General features: G+C 45.2%; 1 protein-coding gene across 2 annotated transcripts in view; it reads right to left on the bottom strand.

Annotated features, from left to right (window-relative positions):
- PINX1 (PIN2 (TERF1) interacting telomerase inhibitor 1) overlaps positions 1–16,735 on the bottom strand; it is a 61,586-nt gene extending 44,851 nt beyond the window's left edge. Inside the window, exons 1-6 of one of the 2 annotated variants that reach the window (XM_059469104.1) lie at positions 16,710–16,735; positions 10,297–10,406; positions 8,473–8,565; positions 8,075–8,153; positions 4,285–4,377; positions 1,715–1,791 (exon numbers count right to left, since the gene is read on the bottom strand). In XM_059469104.1, the coding sequence (XP_059325087.1) occupies positions 1,715–1,791; positions 4,285–4,377; positions 8,075–8,153; positions 8,473–8,565; positions 10,297–10,406; positions 16,710–16,728 (471 nt within the window). In that variant the 5' untranslated portion in view covers positions 16,729–16,735. Of the gene's footprint in view, positions 1–1,714; positions 1,792–4,284; positions 4,378–8,074; positions 8,154–8,472; positions 8,566–10,296; positions 10,407–16,618; positions 16,639–16,709 lie in introns of those variants that run through there. The other variant, XM_059469105.1, reaches the window with a different exon arrangement.
- Between the last annotated feature and the right edge of the window lie 214 nt (positions 16,736–16,949).

Below are 16,949 nucleotides of genomic sequence, written 5' to 3'. Positions count from 1 at the left end.
GCCCAGGGTTGTAGGAGCTGAAATTTGAAGGGAACTGGAGCCCACTACAACCTGCAGGAAAACCCAGGGCTCTGCTGGGCATCAGGGCCCTTCCTACCGCATCTCCATGTAGGAACAACTCAATTCCAGGAGAATGGCAGCACCTTCCTGCTCCTGCAGGAAGGAAATTCCTCAGGAATTTCAAACCAGAAGGCAAACAGAGAATTCCTGCAAAGCCTCACAGGGCACTTCCCTCAGTGCCACCTTAAGGAGCAGGCCCCAGCACATGATGGGAAGGGATCATAAGAGTTCATGGGTGCAGTGCAATGAAACTGCTCAGAGCTGGAGGGCCTGAGCAATGCATTTCTGTTCTGTGCAAACTCCACAGATCTCTGATCCATGAAGAGAAGGAGAAGGGGCAGCTGGGGGAAGCAATTGTGCTGCCTCTGGCTTCCTCCCCAGAAGACAACAATGCAGCTCCAAATTCTGTGCCCTCCTGCCTGGATTTGCATGAGGAAATTTGGGTGCTAAGGAGGGAACAGTCTGTGACTTTTCTGCCAGAATGTTGAACCATTTCAGGAAATCTGCACAGCCAACCGCTGCATCTGTCAAGGGATTGGCAAAAACATGCACAAGCTTCGACACCCTTCATAAAATCAATGTGAATTGCAGTGTTTATCCACAAAAGAGCAAATGATCTGCAGGAAAAAGTCCCAGAAGAAGCAACTTTCCAACTCTGAATTTCAAAAGATGTAGAACATAGAGAGAAAACAATACCAACTACTTGAGACAACTCATGAGTGGGCAAAATCTGCTCCCTCAACCCCAGCAGTGCTGAGCTGCTTTAAATCCCAGTTTGTCCCTTTAAATCCCAGCTCCAACAGCTCTCACAGACAAATTCCCAAATCCTTATTTCAGCTCCCAGTGACCTGCAGTGAAGTTCCACAACAACTTCCAAGAGCACAAGGAGCAAGGTGTCACACACTACAGGGTATTCCAGAAATTTCCACTCCATTTCAAGCCCCATCTTTCCCTTAAAACCAGAGATTTTCAAGAACTTGGAACTAACTGGGTAATTCCTGCAATATATTCATTTGTGCTTTTCCAGATGTTATTTTTTCCAAAGAATTTTTCTGGATATGTTGGTCATGTCACAGTTATTTTATCCACTGATAGAGCTGGTCTGTGCTCTGCAAGTGAAAATGCTAATTAACACATAAATAAAATAAAAACTGGTCCAAACTTGGATCTCATTATCCAAAGTCCAGGGAAAGGTCTTCTAATCAAATATTTATCACTTTTCAGGCCACTTCTGAATCTTTTGCAGCTACTCAGCCTTTCCCAATTTTTGTGAAAAAAGAGCAGTTTGTGGAGATTTCCCAGTTGCTACTGAATGTCAATTTTTATTTTGGAGATTCATGGATCTTTCACAAAATCATTTAGGTTGGAAAAGACCTCTGAGAGCATCAAGTCCAACCTTTGACTTTCAGGTCAAGCAAAATTCTTCTTTGTGATGTATATTTCCAACTAAAAAATTAAAATACTGGAGTTCTCCACCTCCAAAGAAGTTATATCATGGTAATCCACAAAAACAGGGATTAAATTTACTCTTATTTCCTTAGTATTCAAGCACAGCACTTCAAGTACAAAAAACAAATTGGCATAAGACATTTGGACATTTTGTTATTGGGATAATAAACAAGGAAATAAGAGAAAGGTGAAGATTCTTGTCTACCTGGGTCTTGGCACTCTTCTGCCTTCTCCCAAAAATGCAGGACAGGTCCTGTTCAGTGCGAGATGAGAGATCCTTACCTGGAAGGGGGAAAGAGAGGGAAAAAACCCAAAACCTTCACACCTGAGGATGCATTTTGGTAACAGTGTGACCCACAGACAGAGAGGAACTGCTCTTGGACATAAACAAAAATCAGGAAGTCCAGGTTGGATGGGGCTTGGAGTAACCTGGGATAGTGGAAGGTGTCCCTGCCATGGCAGGGGGGTGGAATTAGATGAACTGTAAGGTCCCTGCAGACCCAAATCATGCTGTGGTTCTATGCCAAGGCCACTAAATGAAGGTACACAAGAGAAAATGTGTGTATGCATTGGGATCTTTGAATTCTCATGAGGATTCCCCATTTCTGACAGAACTAGGGAGTTACAACTTCTCAATCCTATGAAAAAAAAATCCATTTTTACTCAGTGGGGACCTTTCTCTGATTTCTGATGTTGCTCCTGTAAAGCAAAACCTCCACCTCTGCCACCCACTGTTATTCCAACTCAAAAGTGTTTCAAGGGTGAAGCAAAGATTTCCAGGAGGGCCATTATTGCCATCTGATTGTGGTGAGCTGGATATCAGACATGGAGCAAGGAGAGGGTGATGTGATTGAGAGATGCAAAGATTTAGCCAATTGCACAGTGCATGAGTTGTTGAGTTGTCCACTGACTCTGTCAGAAAATTCTTTTGGAAAAGGTCAGCAAAAGTTGAAGAAAATTAACCCAGACAGGTCAATTTGTTAAGACTCTGCTGGGGTCTCAATCACTTGAAAATCAGTGACCTCAAAATGAATCTTGTAATGGCCAAAAAAACCCAAAACAAAACAAAACAAAAACAACAACAAAAAAATACACAAAAAAAAACAAACCAAAAAATTCCCAAATCTGACTTCTTCTTTTTTCTGGGATCCTTAACTGTCCCTGGAGGGTAAAGAGACACATCAGCTTAGAGGAGCAAGTGTTCCCCAGCTTCCTGCTGCCTCACTGCACTGCCTCAACATGGCCTTGTCCAAGCAAGCTGGAAGCGACTGGGGCTGCTCTCAGCTTTCTCTTGGCCAAGGCTTGGAATGTGACACCTAAACTCCTCCTGCTCCCATTTTCAAGCTATGTTTCCTTTCCGTGCCTCCCCCTGAACGTATCCCCCATTTTTCCTCTAACAGAAAACCAGCTCAGCTCACAGCCCCAATCTCCTGCAGCATCGCAGGGGAGCAGCTACTGGAAAAGCAGCTGATTTAATCTGAGCTTGGGGTGTATTTCCCAGACCCAGGGGTGGCTGTTCCTCCAGCAGAGAGGCTCCAAACCAGCCCCGGGAGCGGAAGCCGCGTTCGGTGCCGTCGCTGTTCCCTTCTCCCCCTTTTGTGTGAGCTTGTCTTGTTTAGTCTGAAAGGAAGCAGGACTGGATTCAACAACAAGGGCCATGACACCATGAGCCTTTCTCAAATAACTTTTCCTCTTTCCCTGAAAAAGGACAATTTCCCTGTGTCAGCCACAGAAGGTACAAGCAAATGAGAAGCTGCCTTGTGGAAATGTGACCAAATAAATTGGGGATATTGTGAATATGAAAGCCTTGAGCTGTATTTTACATGCTCAAAAGACAGTTCTTTTTTTTCCTCTATAATTAGTAAAAGGTTAAATCCAAATCAAAATAAATCCTCTTTGCTCACACAGGCCATGGCCTTTGTACTTGCAAGCCCTGAACCAATTTAATTGTTTAATGTCATAAAGTGGCAGGCTCATGTTAACAGCTTGGACTTCAAGGTCGAATTATTTCACCAAAAATCTCAAAGCCTGATATGAAAATTTGGCCTCCATTCAGGTATCAATTAGCTCTGTTTTAGCAGAGGCATTTGCTGTCAGAAAACATTACACAGGGCTTTCAGTTTAATAAATCAGCCATTAGTGGAAACTGATCCTATCCATGCCCTGAAATGGGAACACACCGTGTGAAAGGGGAACAGAGCAAAAGGGAAAGGACTCAAAACTGTCAAGGGCCAGAACCTGGGCTGACTGAAATAATCTCATCACTCTAAGAAAAAAAGAAATTACTAAACTCTACAAATTCTTGACAGTTTTTCTGGCTGCCCTAATTTATCCCATGAAGTACCTGGTTGATGTAAGAGGGCTTTCCTCTTCCTTCACGCAGGTTTAATCTGATCCCTGATCCCATCCACATGATCTCTGAGCAGGGGTTACTGGGGATTGCAGGGTTAGTGCCACACAGATGCCCAAGTCACTCCCATCTCACCTTTGCCTTCTGCTCCCATCCCTGCCCACTTGGAATATTTGCTGCTCCTTTATTCAGTTCCTTCACCAGGGAATTGTTTTATTCCCAACATCAGCAGCCTAAGGCCACCCAAAATTGCCCAAAATAAAGAGGAACAGCAACATTAGAGCTTTAAGCAAGTAGCTGCAGGGGAGTGTTTCTAAACCCAGGTTTTACTTGCCAAATTTAGACTGCACAAGGCAACAGATCACCTTGAGCAGGGTTTGTTCTAATCTTGGCCAGGGCTTATGAAACAACAAAACTCCTCTTACCTTTGGCAAACTTCATATAATGGACACGTTTCTTGGAAGATTTGGATTTTTCTTCGAGGCTGAATGTCTTTTTCTGCTTTTTCACTGAGGACTCTAAAAAAAAAAACAAATCCCAAGCAAAGAAGGTCCAGTTCTGTTAGAGGCACTTAAGCACTAAATTCAAACATCAGTGTAATTAACTTTCTCACAGAATCAAAGAATAATGAGGTTGGAAGAGACCCCAAAGATCATCAAGTCCACCCTATGCCCTCTCTCAAAATCCAGTCAACAACATATCATAAAGTATTACTGAAGAAAGCACTCTAAGTTTTGTCTGAAATATGTCAATGCTTGATTTTTTTTTGCCCCATCCCCTTTCTTTCCCATTTCCAATAAATGTAATTTGAAAAGGCAGATACAGGTACTCCAGGTCAAAGGAAAATCCATCTCTGTGGTATGAAAATAATAATAGCGATGTTTTTCATAGAGTACCTCCAGCATCAGAGTCTGAGAAAGATGTAAGAAACATTAGAAATATTGACTGAGCAGAAATAAAAAGGGGGGAAGCACAGGATTTTCATTTCTAACCCTACACAAAATACCTTTATTTGGACATAAGCTGATGCATCTGTGTAAGGAAACTGAATGGTGACAAAGCTTTTCTGTCCCTAAGGCCAGCTAGAACAAATTGCCACATCCCTATTATCTCATTTTCCAGGCTTCCAGAAGAGGGACTGCATCTAAACTGTCCTCTAGGAATGGTTTCTGGGGCTGGCTCAGTCCCAGAGTCACTCAGCACTACTCTGGGAGACTGTGAGCAGGTTAAGGCCACGTGAAGGATTAAGCTCACTATTAAACAGCACAGAGATCACGTTCCTCTGCTGTGGCAGGTTATTTTGGGGGTACAAATGTTCTCTTTGCAGCCACAAAACCTGCTAATTTACAAAACATTGCCAGAAAGAGAGAACTAACCTGTTGTACAGTTAATTACTGCCTTACTAGTCCTGAAAAGAGGCACCACAGGAGTCTCTGCTCTGTAACTCCACAGAGGGTTACTATGGTGAGGTGGTTTTTTTCCTGCCTGTGGGATGGGTAGGGAAATCAACCCATACCCTGAGGGCCAAGTTGAGTCACCTTTTTCACATGATCCCACCCCGGAAAGCTCTGCTGCCCAAGCTTTTCTGACACTGGAACTCCAGCATTTCCCTGTTTGAAAGGCAGTGCCAGCTGATAAATCCCTGAACTAAAACTAAAATCCCCAGCTTGCAGTGGGAGAGGTGAGGGCCAGCAGGCTGAAACCCACTCTCCCACAATAATGGGAAGAGAAAGGACCAGCAAATCCAGTTTGTAACAAAAAAATCCTCAATAAAAAGGGTCTGTGGGAAAAGCAAGGATCACAACTAAAATATCCTGACAGCCATGCAGCACTTTGAGCCTGGTTTCCAATCTCCTGGTAGCAAAAGGAGCATTACACAGCAAAAGGTTTCCACAGAGCTTTCCTCCTCCACGTTATTCCTACAGGGAAAGGGGCAGCAGCACCGCCTGCTGCCTGCAGGGAGGAACTTCACTACAGAACGTGCTGGCACTTGCAGTGGGCAGGGAAATACATCCCTGTCTTCCAGGCACTGGAAAATCCTCTGACAAACTGAGCAAGTGCTGCAGGAGTATTAATGTGCTTTTTAAAGCAATTTAGTGGGGGCAACAAAGCCACCAAAGTGGCATTTCTGCAGGAAATGTGATCGAGGTGGATGTGCCAAAGCACTGCAGGGTCCTGTTCCCACTTTTTATCCATGGGAAAGGGACAGTCACCACCACAGAGGATCCCAGCAAAAAAGCCAGGAATTATAGAATGGTTTGGGTGGGAAAAGACCACGGAGTCCCAAATATCTTCCACTTTTCCAGGTTGCTCCAAGCCCTGTCCTTTGACACTTCCAGGGATCCACAGCTTCTCTGGGCAATCTGTGTCAGGGCCTCACCACCAGCTGATTAACTTCTTCCTAATATTTAATCTAATCTAAACCTGCCCTGACTCAGTGCCCAGCTAGGGGAAAAAAAAAAAGGAAAGGACAGCTAAAGCTACAGACACTGAGGGTATCTGAATGTTGGCATCAACCCCCACGGGGCCCTTCCTTTCCAACCTCTAATTGCAATCCAGCTCTGGCAACTGCACCGGTTCTTTAAGAACAATGAAGTTTTTCAGCTGACTTTTAATGCAGTTTGAAACTGGAGGGTGGCCAATAATGTTACATTTGCTCCTGCAGCACAGCTGCAGGGAGAGTCTTTTCCTGGATGAGTTTTGCCAGCTTCAACAATTGCCAAAAAAACAAGTTTCAGAGCGATGCCTTTCTGTAAATCACCGAATGTGACTCTGACCTGGAATTTCCAAGGTGCACCCAAATTTGTTCTCAGTGTTTGAAAACTTGTCCCACCTCCTAAAAGAACCAAAAGAACTGAGTGAAACAGGGAGAAATTAGAGTTCTCAAGGGTCACTTTGCATGAGGTGACCCAGGGAAGGGAGCAGAGCTCAGGGCCAAGCCTTGCTCCCTGAACCTGCCTCTGCTGACTCACTGCGGCCCTGGGCATTTTGGCTCCCTGCTCATCTGCAGGTTTCCCACCAGTTCCACCTCCCTGATCTTCCCAGGGCTCAAGTTGCAACTTGGGCAGGATTTATTTCTCCAGGGAGACAGGAACTTGTGGAATTTCCCCATGAAATGCTCTCCTACCTCTCCAGGAGCTGAGTGACAGCACTGAGTCCTGGGTGGCCTCATGATTTCACAAGGACAGCTTGCACAGCAAGTTCAAGAAGATGTCTTGAGGCATCAGGCTCAAAATTTTAATCCTATTACTCCAGGATTAGAAAGCTTCCTTGCTAACTGGTTTTCCTCCTCTTCCTTCTACATTTTTCTCTCGTAGAAAAGTCAGTGCTCAAAGGTTAAGAATGAAAGAATGAAGAGTTACTAAATTCACTAATCTGGCAATTCTGCCCCAGCAGCACAAGGACAAGCTGTGTCCAAACAGGAGCCTTTGGTTTAACAACACTCCAGAGAGGTGTTCAGACACAAACCCAGAGTTTAAACTGCATTTAACTAAAGGAGAGATGATAAATCATGTGATAAACCAATTCCTTCTCTAAGCTCACACCCACCACAACTTCCTAACTTCATTTGCACAAAGCAAGGTCAGTTTGTAAGAAGCTTTTCAAAAATAGAAGATTTTAAAAATAGCCCTTTTGGGAAAGTTTTCCCACTTGTGTGCTCAACACCAGGGCTACAAAAATCACTTTATGCCACACTCAAAGCAGAGACGTAGAACTCTGAGGCAAAAGCTACAGAGCAGCTCTCCAAAGACAGGAAAAGGAGGTATTTAAGAAGCCACTGGAGCATGGAAGCCAAGTGTGACAGTCCATCAGCAAAAGGAAGGCAAAACATTGCAGTGCTGAGTGATTGTGAGCCCTCAGACAGATTTTGGGTGCTTTATAAAGAAGGAAATGTTCCTCTAGGTACAGCCCAGGGAAAGCATCCCAAATATTGTGATCCTGGATGAAATAAACAGGTTAAACATGTTATGTTTTCTTTCCTCAAGAAAAAGCCTTTCTTTGAGTGCTGAGAGCAAAAGTGATCCAATGAGATCCATGAATCCATGCTCATGGATGGCAACACATCCTTTGTTTCCCAGTGATTTGGGGAAGGAGTTTTCAACCTTATCCAAAATATTATTTGCATCACAAACTGGGCCTCAGGAACTTTTTTAAGATACAGAATGGAAACACTGCTGAGCTTCCAGCATCTGACTGAGCCAAGCATGAACCTACCTGTTTCACCCTGTCCATGGCAGTTATTCAGCTCAGCCAGAAGCTGGTTGAAGTCATCCTGATGAGCAATCCAGTTGTCCTGTAAATATCACCCACATGAATACAAGGCAGAAGTCTTCAGGACTAACACAAGTTTTACAAAACAGATATTAAGACTCTTAGAACTAAATTAATTGGCTATATCCAATCCTTGTTGGTGGGAGTGGTAACACCAACCACAGCCCCTACGGTCACCCCAAAGTGAAATGAAATTAAAAGGGTTGTCTTGGAAATCCTAAACGATCCTGTTTGGTACATGCTACCAGCAGCTGTGACTACAGTTTTCACTAATATTCCATTCAAATAATTGTGCTTTTGCTGAAATGGGATCCATTCCCTGCCCTGGGTGCAGTGCTCACCTCGTGATTGATGGTAGCTCCTAATCCCAGCACGTCGTTTTTCACCTTAACCCTGATGTGTTCTGGATTTCCTTGCTCCTGAGCCCCGAGACCCTAAGGAGGATTTGAGGGTAAAAATGTAAGGATTTCACAGCAGCAATTAGAGCTTCTGGATTGTGAGACAGTTCACAAGGAAATACAGCAAAAAAATAACAACTTCCTGTTAATTTGTCTGCTTGTAGCTGAATTCATTCACAGGCATCACCACACAACACACAAAGTTTTTTTAAATTTACTACTTAAGCCTCCAGCAAAGCATTATAAACACTAAAATAGCAACAACATTAAGTGGCTGGGTGATTAATCAGGAAGCCACCTGACATTCCTATGCAAGCCCAAATTGTTTACAGTTTTCAAACAAGACTCTACATAAGGAGAACCTGCCTCACCCCAAAAATGTGTCTGTCACTGGGAAGGGTAATGGGAACGAGGCAGATCTACATAGAGCACACAATCCAAACCAAATTTATATGGAAGGAGAGCAGGCAGAGGAGAAGCAGGGCATTCACAACTCCTTCCACCTCATAAGTGGATGAAAATATTGGAGCAAACAACTTTGGGGTTGTTTAATATTCAGCAATATTCAGGTCCAGGGTTATCTTTCTCAACTGTATGGTCAAGGCTAAAAAATTAAAAGGCAAAGCTTTGGGTTTAAAACTTTGTTCCTGGTATTGATCTGCTTTTTGCCTCATCTGTCACAAATCATCACCAAATGTGTTGGAATTAATAAATATTTTTATGGTGCTGCAGTGGAAAGAAGCCCTGCAGACACACCCTGGAAGATTTGCAGGGATGAGGCCTATTTGGAAAAGGCTGTTGCTGTTACAAACAAAAAAGAGTTTATTTGGTCAATAGAGTGGAAAATTTGCCTTGAAACTTCTGCTGACCAAAAAGTATGGAAGCAAACAGGACACTTGGCCACACATTCTTTCCTAACCCAATTCCCCATTTACAGGATTGGTGCTAAGCAGCCTAATTTCACTGCTCAGATGGGCTTTTGCCCCTTAATTTGATCAAGGGAAAGTTCCATTTGTCCAAGTTTGTAATGGAATGGAGACATAAATCCTTCTTGTACAACTGTTGGCCAGGAAGATCCAGTACCTTGAGTGGGAAACATTGTGAGATAACTGAGGCAACAGTTTAAATACAAAAATAGGTTTTAAGGCATTTACAGAATTGAGAATGATCCTAATTTTATGCCTTTTAAGGAAAATCTGGAAGAGGAAATTTAGAAGAATAATTAAAGGTAGTGGGGGTTTTGTGGGGATTCTTGTCACTAAACACCCTGATGTGCAGCCCCAAGTTTTGCTGAGGCACCTCTGTGGAATTAAACCTGCAGTTTGCAGGTGTTTGTGCTGATCTGGAGGTCTTTATTAGTGCCAGAAACCAGCCCCCTCACCCACAGGTCCTGGCTGGAGCTGGGAAGGGACACAGCTCAAGGCATTTTGGGGGTTCAAGGAACAGATCAGAAAAAAAATCTTAAAACTGAAAGACTAAAGTAGGTCCTGGAGTTAAAGAGTATCAAAAGCAGGGAGAGAATTGAGGGTTTAAAGGCAGCTTAAAACCTTTAACCTGATTAAATGTTCCAATTCCTGCTCTCACTTGGGAATTCAGATTGTCAAAGAATGGAGAGAAACTGGAAAGCAGGACAGGCACAAACAAGACTGTTACAAAGTGCAGAAATCTATCACTGCTCAAATTTCCTGTGCACTTAAGAGAATAAATCAAAACTGTCCCTTGGCAGTTTTAGACCCTTCAGCTACACTGTTCTCCTTTAGACCCTACCTTTCCTTTGGACCAGCCCATCTTTTCCAGCATCTTCTGGCCAAATTTGGAATCATCGTTGCTCCAAGCGCTGTTCCGTGGATCCACAGACCACTTCTGCTTTCTCCTGGCTGCAGCAGGAAAGGAAAATTCAAACAGGCTTTAGTGGCATTCCCAGAGAGTTCTGGGTGTTGAATCAGTCCAATTTTTGCCCTTCATTGTAAAAAAAACACCACCCAGAACTTATGTCAGACTCGTTATATTTTGGGGGTTAATTTTACTAAATGAAACAACACAACAACAACAACAATAAAAGTCCAGTGAAAATATTAATTATTAATGGAAAGATGCCAAAGTGGGATTGCTGTGGAAGTTGCTGTCCCTCAGGATGAGCTGCAGTTCAGGGAAGCTTTAAGGATTAACATTTAGGTGTGAATTCCATATTGATTCCAATTTTGTTTTACATCTGGCTTCAACATGGAGACTACAGAGGAGGAAATGATGAAGCTGCTTTCCCAGTTCTGAACAAAATCAATTCTCCAGGACTCCCTTTAACCAGAACCCAGAAATTTTAATATTTAGTTTTGTAATAAAAGCCAAATTAAAAAATCTATGTAAATGATCAGAGAAAGGGAATGACAGAACAGAAAACTCTGGGATTTCAGCTTTTGGATTTCTCAAAAATGATTTATGGGGAAACTGAAAAGCTGCCAGAAATTATTGCAGGAGTTAAGAGATCCAAAGAAGAATCAAAGCTCCTTTGTCCCATGTGGATTCCTATAGAAATGACAGATTCCCAGACCCACATGTTGCCTTTCCCACCAGGAACAGCTTCCTTGAAATCAAGGAAGAGCAGCCAGCCCAGTTAAACAGTCACTCCACGTGTGCACCTAAGCCCAGGCAGGAAGAGAACCTAAATAAACAAGACAAACAAAGAATGGGACACAGGAAGATCACAAACTTCATTAAACACCATGGGAAATGCTGGATCAAAAATGACTTTTTAACCCAAGGCCACACAAGGCAGGGAGAAGCCAAATCCAACGAGGTGTTTTCAATGCAATCAGGAAGTCATCGTTCCCTAAAAGACAAGATTTGGGATTTGGGCCAGAGGGATTGAATATTACAGGGATGTTTGACTCATTTTTTGCCCAGTTTTGTTTCATTTTTAAGGAACTGAGACTGTCAGAATTCAAGATGGGGCCTTTTTTTATCCCACTTCCGAAACTTTGAAGCTCCAAATGGTCCCTAAACAGTTTTTAACTGGGTTAAAGGCCCGAGGGCTGTGAGGGGAATCCAACCTTTGCCTGGTTCACTTCTGTACAGGAAACAACTTATTAACCTCAGGGGCTGGGGCTGCTCCTGGATCCCTGCAAGTGTCCAAGTCCAGGCTGGATGGGGTTTGGAGCAGCCTGGGATAGTGGGAGGTGTTCCTGTCCATGGCAGGGGGTGGAATGGGATGAGCTTTAAGGTCCCTTCCACCCCAAACCATCCTGGGATTCTGTGATTATTCCCACCAGGAAACCTTGAGAGCAGCAGCTCCTCCAAGCCCAGCCCGTGGTGCCAAGAAAAGATGGGGAACCAGCAGTGTGGTCTGTGATTTTAAACTCCCAAATAAACTGGGATTCCCTGCTGCCCCATGGAGAACCACAGGGCTCAGCCTGGAGAAAAGGAGGCTCAGGGGGACCTTGTGGCTCTGCACAACTCCCTGACAGGAGGGGACAGCTGGGGGGGGGGGGGCTCAGGCTCTGCTCCCAGAGAAAAGGGACAGGAGGAGAGGAAATGGCCTCAAACTGTGCCAGGGGAGGTTTAGATTGAACATGAGGGAAAAAATTCTTCATGAAAAAGGTGGTCAGACATTGAAACAGATGCTCAGGGCAGTGGTGGAGTCCCCATCCCTGGAGGGACTTCAGAGCCCTGAGGATGTGGCACTTGGGGACATGGGGGACATGGCTCAGTGGTGGCCTTGGCAGTGCTGGGGGATGCTTGGACTTGGTGATCTTGGAGACCTTTTCCAGCCTCAGTGACTCTGGTTCAAGGCTTCCAGCAGATCTTACATTCCCCAGCTGAGCAGCTGCCCTTCTTTTCAACCACAGCTTCAGAAGTGAATTTCTATGGTTTTTCCTGAATATTTCTCCCTATGGACAAGCCCCTGAGATGTTTTACTCCCGGGAGGTTGCTGGTAACAAAGCACAAGGGCATCAAACTTGAAATTAAGAGACATTTACTTTCCCAGCACTTTCAATCTAAGCATTGCAACCTTCTTAGCTACACTGTGGGATTAATCCTCATGCTTCTGCCAGGTTAACATGCTCTGATTTTTAAATAGGGTGAAAAAACCCCAAACAAACTTGCTTTCATCTTTAGAGAAGTATTTAAGAAAGCCAGGAACAGCTCCATGCTGTGTACAGAAAACATAAAATCATCTCTCCTTTCCAAACAAACAACAAAATCCACTAATTAGTCAATAATTTATCAGAAACGTAAATTTGTTCACTGATGTCTTTAGAGTAGGAGAGGAAAGCGGGTACAAGATTCAGCTCCTAATTCAACACACATTTTCTGGGCTGCTTCAAAAATGATGCCACAGACAGTGATGGAACTCTGGGAGAGCAGCACCATCCAGTGGAGAAAATCCACATTTCTTTAGGGAATCACAGAATCACTGAGGTTGGAAAATATCTCTGAGATCACCAGGTCCAAGCATCCCCCAGCACTGCCAAGGCCATCACTGAGCCATGTCCCCAAGTGCCACATCCACATGGATTTTAAATCCCTCCAGAGATGGGGAATCCTCACTGCTCTGGGCAGCTGTGCCAGGGCTGGACAACTCCTTCACTCAGATATTCTATGATCTGGAAAAGATCCATTACTAATCCCTTTTCCAAGATGAATTCTACACCAGGAGCATGTTTTTAATTTTAATTTATGAAATTTCCCATCCAAGCCCCTGTTGTGTGCCCAGAGATGGTCTGGGGGGCACAGGAAGGACAAAGCTCTGGAGCCAGGCTGGGAGAGCTGGGGGTGCTCACCTGGAGAAGAGAAGGATCCAGGGTGACCTGAGAGTGCCTAAAGGGGCTCCAGGAGAGCTGGAGACGGACTTGGGACAAGGGATGGAGGGACAGGACACAGGGAATGGCTCCCACTGCCAGAGGGCAGGGATGGATGGGATATTGGGAAGGAATTCTTGGCTGTGAGGGTGGTGAAGCCCTGGCACAGGGTGCCCAGAGAAGCTGTGGCTGCCCCTGGATCCCTGGAAGTGTCCAAGACTGGGTTGGACAGGGCTTGGGGCAACCTGGGACAGTGGAAGGTGTCCCTGCCCATGGCAGGGGGTAGAATGGGTGAGCTTTAAGGTTCCCTTCCGTTACAAATAGCTCTATCATTGATATGTCCAATAAAAAATAATTAACAAATTGTGAAAAAATTACACTAAAGTTTGCACTGAAAATACCTTTAAGAGTCCATGTGCAAATGCAGATTTGTTTCCCTAAAATCACACCTTTATTTCCCACTGTACACCAGATTTGTTATTTGTATTGTCCATATTTCCTGCAGCTCAGCAAAGAAATTCACCAGACCCTGAGCTCTTGGTCAAGGGTGTCCTGTCAGAAATGGGGAGCCCAAATTCTCAATCCCCTCAGAGGCAAAACTGAAGCTCTTTGTTTCCAATATCAGGGAAATTTCAACAAAATTCCCAGAATTATGGAATATCCTGAGCTGGAAGGGACCCACAAGGATCACCCAGTCCAACCCCTGGTCCTGCACAGACACCTCAATAATCCCCCCTGGGAGCATTGCCCAAACTCTCCTGGAGCCTTGGCAATGCCACCATTCCCTGGGGAGCTGTTCCAGTGCCCCACATCCTCCCTTCCCTGATCTCCAACCCAAACCTGACACAGCCCCAGCCATTGCTGGCCCCGTCCCTGTCCCAGGGAACAGAAATTGGAGCTGTCCCTCAGAAGCTGCAGCCCTGGGGAGCTCTGAGGCTCAGATATGGACACAGAGTTTGATTTAAGGCCTTGGACAAGGTTTAAAGCTTCAGAGTAGTGAAACAGACCCAAAATAAGAATAAAGATTTGTAGTTTAAGCAGAAATATGTTTTCAGCAAGTAGATATAGGCTTCATATAAGTGAACAAATATGCTAAGCAGGATAGCAGAAAAAAATCAAATTTAACAATAGAACTTGTTGAAGAGTTAATAAAAAGTAGAAGATACAGCAGTAAGTTTCTGTAGTTATATGATAGAAATAAATGATATTTATGATATCTATAATGACAGATATTATATTTATCTTTTTCCATGGATAGAAAAAGATAAATTGGGGTAAATCATGTAAAATGTAGCAATTGGTTATGAAGATGCTAACGAATCAGAAATCAGAAATCTGGATAACTAAAGCTTTATAAAAGTCTTATAAAAAGCCTTATAAAAGAAATCAGAAATGTGGATAATGAATGCCTTATAAAAGGCATTATAACTAGAATTATAATGGTTTCTGATGTGATGGGTTTGGATGTAAGAACCTCACAGTCCCACCCTCCCATGACTGATTTTGCAATAAATCATCTTTTAAACTCTTCAGTCCACCCCCTCTTTCTGCTAAGCAAGGTAGCAGAAAACAATTCAAATTTAACAATAGAACTTGTTGTAGACTTGATAAAAAGTAGAAGATACAGGAGTAAGTTTCTGTAGTTATGTGACAGAAATGATAGATAGATATTTCTGATATCTATAATGATAGATATGATATTTATCTTTTTCTATGGATAGAAAATGATAAATTGGGGGAAATCATGTAAAATGATTAGCCAATTAGCAATTGGTTATGAAGATGTTAATGAACTTTGTGGAAGCAGCTGATTGGATAAGAAATCAGAAATGTGGATAATAAATGCCTTATAAAAGGCATTGTAACTAGAATTATGGTTTCTGATGTGATGGCTTTGGATGTAACAGCCTCACAGTCTCACCCTTCCATGACTGATTTTGAAATAAATCATCTTTTAAACTCTTCAGTCAACCCCCTCTTTCTGCACCCCCAACATCTGATCTTTGTCCCCTCCTGGACAAACCCAGTGTCCTTGGTCACTGCTCATTTGGTCCCTCCAGACCCTTCCCCAACTCAAATCCTCCTCTGGAGAGTTCCCAAAAGCTGGAGATTGGCACAGGGGGAGCTCAGCTCCAGCTCTGCCCCAGAAATGACACAAGCACTGAACCCAGCACCCACACCTGGCCTGCCACCACCCCTCAGAGTCCCCAGCACCAACACACAGCCCTGCTGCATCCCCTGGGTGTCCCCAGCAGCCACACCTGGCCCTGCCACGTCCCCTCAGTGTCATCAACATCTGGCCCTGACACATCCCCTAAGCGTCCCCAGCACCCACAATCAGCTCTGCCATGTCCCCTGTGTGTCCCAGCACCCAATACACAGCTCTGCCACCTCCCCTGGGTGTCCCCAGCACCCACACCCGGCCCTGCCATATGTCCTGGGTGTCTCCAGCACCCAACACACAGCCCTAACATGTCCCTTCAGTGTCACTCACACCCGGCCCTGCCACCTCCCTTCAGTGTCCTCAGCACCCACACCTGGCCCTGCCACCTCCCCTGGGTGTCCCCAGCACCCACACCCCGTGCTGGAGGTGTCTCCCCTCAAACACACAGCCAGAGATGGCCCCAAGCACTGACAGGACAACCTGTCCCTAAAGGTGTCCAAGGGACATTCCCACTGCTCCTGCCCTGCCTGGGACACACAGACCCCACAGAGAACCCCCCACGCACCCCCAATTCTGCACCAATGCTCTCCTGTAACGCTTTTCCACCCTCCCATCCTCCAGGCCCCACCTTTTCCTTACCCTGGGACTCTGTGGATGTCCCTTCCTGCCTTTCCAGCCCCCAGATCCTCCATTTCCCTCCTCTGCCTCAGCCCCCCAGCCCCCCTTTTCCTCTGGGATCCCCCACACTCCCATCCCGCCTTTCCCAGACCCCAATTCCCTCGTTCTCCAACATCGGGGACCTCCTGAGCCCCTTTTGCCACCCCAGCCTGGGTCTGCCGCTCCCAGACCCCCAGATATCCCACACCGAGCCCCTCCGGACCCCCATTCCCGCCTTTCTTCAACATCGGGAGCTCCTGAACCATTTCCCCGCCATCCCGGGGTCTCCCCTCGCCATGACGCCGTTCCCCTGACACAGGGAACCCCATTTCCCGGATAGAGGGACCCCTCATCCCACCTCCCCCAGTCCCTGCACGCTCCTTGCATTAACTCCGGAACCCCCCGAACCCCTTTATCCGGCCCTGGGACCCCCCCCCCGCAGCCACCGGGAGGGGCAGCGCGGCCCGGAGACCTCAGGCAGGGCTGTGGGGAGGGGCTGAGGACGCTCCCGAGGCACCGGCTCGTCCCATTCCCGCACCATTCCCACCCGGATGGGCACTCACGCTCTGCCAGCATCGCCATCTTGGGGGCCTTCCTACGTGCAGGGGACTTTCGTGACTGCCGGCGCATAAAAAGGGCGGCGAGAGTAGCGCCTGATTAAAAAAAAGTTTTAAAACAGGCGAGCGCAGCGGCCACCATAGGGAAATTTTTTTTAAAAGAAGGAACATAAAGTTTGCAAATTTGCTACAATTCTAATTGTGAAAAATGCGTATTTTATTATTGGCTTTTCGCAAATATTAAAA

The sequence above is a fragment of the Ammospiza nelsoni genome, chromosome 3 (genome assembly GCF_027579445.1).
Source record: "Ammospiza nelsoni isolate bAmmNel1 chromosome 3, bAmmNel1.pri, whole genome shotgun sequence".
Lineage (NCBI taxonomy): Eukaryota > Metazoa > Chordata > Aves > Passeriformes > Passerellidae > Ammospiza > Ammospiza nelsoni.
This window is presented reverse-complemented; position numbering and strand designations above follow the sequence as displayed.